We start from the raw sequence: 3504 nt of genomic DNA on the forward strand, positions 1-3504 counted from the left end.
ACATAGACTGAAGAGTCTCAGATCTTTCCTGGATTTGGCCTATAGCTCAATGTAAAGTATTACGGGCATCTTGACAGTGGGTATACCTATGGATTTCCAAAGCAGCAACGTTAAGAAGTGACTAATAAACAGGCATTAATGTGTTTCTTTCAATGCAAAACCAGTTTAGTCACATTTTATATGGAATTACTATAATGCCCTATTCAACCTCTCCTTGGAAGCTGGCTTAGTACAGTAAATACTTGCTGTAAGTTCATTTCTGCTGATCATCAGTCACGGCAAAAGTACAGTAATACTAAGATTATGTCTGTTCTGCAGTGATTTGCTGTTTCCTTTCTAAACTTTTTAAGTAAACAGTCACCATTTAGAGCTGAATAGGTTCTGAAAACGATTATTACAATTATTGCAATGCATTGTTTGTTGAACTTCAAATACAGGATCCACACTCAGAAGTTTCAGCTGGTAATTAACAGAACATTGGATCATAAAGCAAAGCATGGTCCCCATCACAGTTTACAACCTGAAGTGCAAAAAGTATGCAGTCATTATGTACTGCAGTCATGGTAATCGCAACAGAACTACTTAACTACGCAGACACCTACATGCATGGTTATGTAAAGGAGGATAGCCAAAGGGAATTGATGAGAATTTCAGAAGACTGATGGATTTCACCACTCGCTGTGAAATGCCATCGATACAGATTCCTTACATCCCATTTCTCTTCTTGTTTTGGAAATCATTTATGGGCAAATTCATACCACATGATCTTGCTACTTTAAGCCAAGTCACCTATGAGCTATCCTAAGTATTCACATGCTAACTATGGACCCTTATAGCCTGCATTTCTTACTCCTTAAATCCTAACAACCTAGCAACACTTGAATAGACTAACATTTATACAACCAGGTCTTCATTTAGTAAGTGCTTCTGAGCTGACAAAAACTTTCTTCTGTGCCGTAGCCACCACTTCGAAGTAACAACCATAACGAGGCCCACGTGAACACTGGAGGCCTGCACAGGCACGCCAGCCAGTGAAACCCCACCTTGTCAGCCAAGCAAGAGGGTTAACCGGGGTATCCTGAGAGGGGACTACTCAGCAGCCCAAGCCCATCTGTCACCACACATAGCTGGGAAACAGGGTGGAGGAGAACAAGTTATGACCCAAAAGGCGCTGACATACTCCTGGGCTGAGGCCCCAAGAGCCCTGCTCGCCAGCTACGCCTACCGCAATAGGCATGCTGCAGCACACACTGCAGCAGAGCCCCAGGCCCAAAATGGCGCCGCCCTTAAAATGGCGCCGCCAGGCCGCGCCGGCTGTTCCACCCCGCCCCCCCCGCCGGTGGCGGAGGCCCCGCCCCTCTCTTTGCATAAGGAGGTGCCGGCGCCGGGCACCGCCCTCCTCTCGCAGCGGCGGCGGCGGCGGTGGCGGCGGCGGCGGCGGCGGGGCGTGCAGGCGGGCTGCGGGCACGGCACGGATGAGGCGCATGCGCGTTGTGGACGGGCGCTGGGGCTGTACCGGCTCGGCGCGGAGAGGCCGGGCGGGGCTCGCCGCCGCCGGTAGCGGCCGCCGCGGCGGGGCGGAGGAGTTCGCCGAGCCAGGCGGTGGCCAAGAGGGCTGGCGGGGCCAGTCGCGGGGCTCGCTGCAGCAGCTGGCGGAGCGCTACGCGGACCTGGCGGCCAGCCACAGCGAGGCGCTGCGGCAGCGGGAGGAGCGGGAGTGGCACAACGCGCGGCTGCGCCAAGAGAACGCGCGGCTGCGGCTGGAGAACCGCCGCCTGCGCCGGGAGAATCGCTGCCTCTTTCGCCAGGCTCTGCTGGGTCCCGGCCCCGGCGGCCCCGACAAGCCCGCCGCCGCGGACCCCGGCGAGGAGGCGGAGGCCCTGCGCGCCCAGCTGGGGCGGCTGCAAGAGAAGCATCGCCGGGCCTTGCAGCACCTGCGGCGCTACCGCGCCGCCGGAGGGCCGGAGGCCTCGGAGCTGGACGACGGGGAGCTGGACGAGCTGCTGGAGGAGGACGAGCAGCCGCCGTCCCCCCCCGAGCAGCCGCTGGAGAAGAGGAGCCTGGTGCCGCCCGTGTAGCCGGCCCGGAGGGAAGGCGCGGCCGGGCGGGCTGCTGCGAGGGGGCGGAGCCGCAGGGCGCTGCGGGCCTCCCCGCCTGCCCGCCCTTGCCGCCTCCGCGGGCAGCGCTGGACCTCGGGGCGGGGGCGAGGCGGCGTACGCCCTCCTTCCCCCCTTCGCTGCCCCCGGTGAAGCGGGGGCTGACCCCCACCCTTTCAGTCGAAACAGGCCCTTCCCAGAGGAAGGGTGGGGGAGGAGGAGTTGGTTGGGTTTTTCTAGTCCCCTTCCCAGATGTATGACCAGGAAACATTGACCGTGATCGAGGAGAAGCAGGTTCAGCTGGAGAACTGACCTTCGGAAGAGGCTAGTGTTTTAGTCGAGGAATGCCTCAAAGCAGCTCTTGTCATCGAGAAAAAAACCACGGTGAAAAGAATAGTTGGTCTCATGTCACCTCATAGCACTGAACTGTGCTGCTTTCGAGGACCAGCGGTGGATCATGTTGTTTCTCATTGAGTTAGCAACTGTCATGTAGACCTCAGTAGCCATGGAGGCTATCAGAAGATGGCTCTGACTAGTTCTTAGTAGTCTGTGTATGTCAGTTAGGGAGTGGAGGAAGCTTGTAAGCTTTGTTCTCCAGTAAAAGTTGGTGATTTGAACCCCTCTGAATTGTTTGGACGTTTACTGCAAAGATACAAACAGTATTTGTATCTTTAATGATGGACTTTGTTCACCATAACATGAATATTGGTTTGAATTTCACACTTTCACATAAAACTGCAACTGACAAAAAATAAAACCATGACACACCAAATGTCTGTCTGAAGTGTGATTTTTAACAGGGACTTATTCTGAAATTGTAAATGAAATGTCATACAGACCTTTGTAATGTAATTCCTCAAAGCCAGAGGAATTGGTAATTTTTTGGACCCGTCTTCCTTACGAACATCTACCATTTAAAAGCGACTTAGTTATTTTTCAGACCTGTCTTCCTTTAAAAAATTACTACTTGAAAGCAAGCCTTGTAAAGAACTGAGACGGGCTGGTTTTGTAATGTTCCCTCATTTTTTTGTCATTTAAATGCTGTCTGATGCCTTCAGGTTTGGGATTGGTTCCTTAAAGCTTTAATAGCCAAGGTCTGTTTCAGCTCATCGTTAAAGTAACATGAAAAGGTGAAAATCCATCCTTTCTAAGTATCTTTGGTAATGGAACTTCAGAAAAGAGTAGTTGTTATTTCTTCATATGAGGTCAGCATGAGCCTCTAATCATAAAATGGCTGTAGTGCTTGTTAAACTCGAGTCTCTTTGGATCTGCAGCCTCAAGTGAGTTCACTCTCAAAATGGAGAAAATCTGGCACAGTGCAGTTAATCTCCCCTTAATGAGAAACTGGATGTTCTTTTTAATGAGAAAGTGTGGGTGTTGATATCTGGATGTGGTGGTTGATTGTTTT

At 52.2% G+C, this 3504-nt stretch overlaps 1 protein-coding gene across 1 annotated transcript; it reads left to right on the forward strand.

Annotated features, from left to right (window-relative positions):
* The first annotated feature begins 1291 nt into the window (after positions 1-1291).
* On the forward strand, positions 1292-2078 carry TUSC1 (tumor suppressor candidate 1). Its single transcript, XM_075727234.1, has 2 exons — positions 1292-1397; positions 1432-2078. The coding sequence occupies exons 1-2, from the start codon at positions 1292-1294 to the stop codon at positions 2076-2078; spliced, it is 753 nt and encodes a 250-aa protein (XP_075583349.1).
* The last annotated feature ends 1426 nt before the right edge of the window (positions 2079-3504 follow it).

Source organism: Pelecanus crispus, chromosome Z (assembly GCF_030463565.1).
Source record: "Pelecanus crispus isolate bPelCri1 chromosome Z, bPelCri1.pri, whole genome shotgun sequence".
Classification (NCBI taxonomy): Eukaryota; Metazoa; Chordata; class Aves; order Pelecaniformes; family Pelecanidae; genus Pelecanus; species Pelecanus crispus.

What these genes read in the sequence shown, in the direction of transcription:
- TUSC1 (XM_075727234.1), top strand. Translation starts at nt 1,292, where the DNA reads ATGGCGCCGCCAGGCCGCGCCGGCTGTTCCACCCCGCCCCCCCCGCCG. An exon ending in GCCGGCGCCGGGCACCGCCC is followed by an intron (nt 1,398 to 1,431) that starts TCCTCTCGCAGC and finishes GCGGTGGCGGCG; the next exon opens with GCGGCGGCGGCGGGGCGTGC.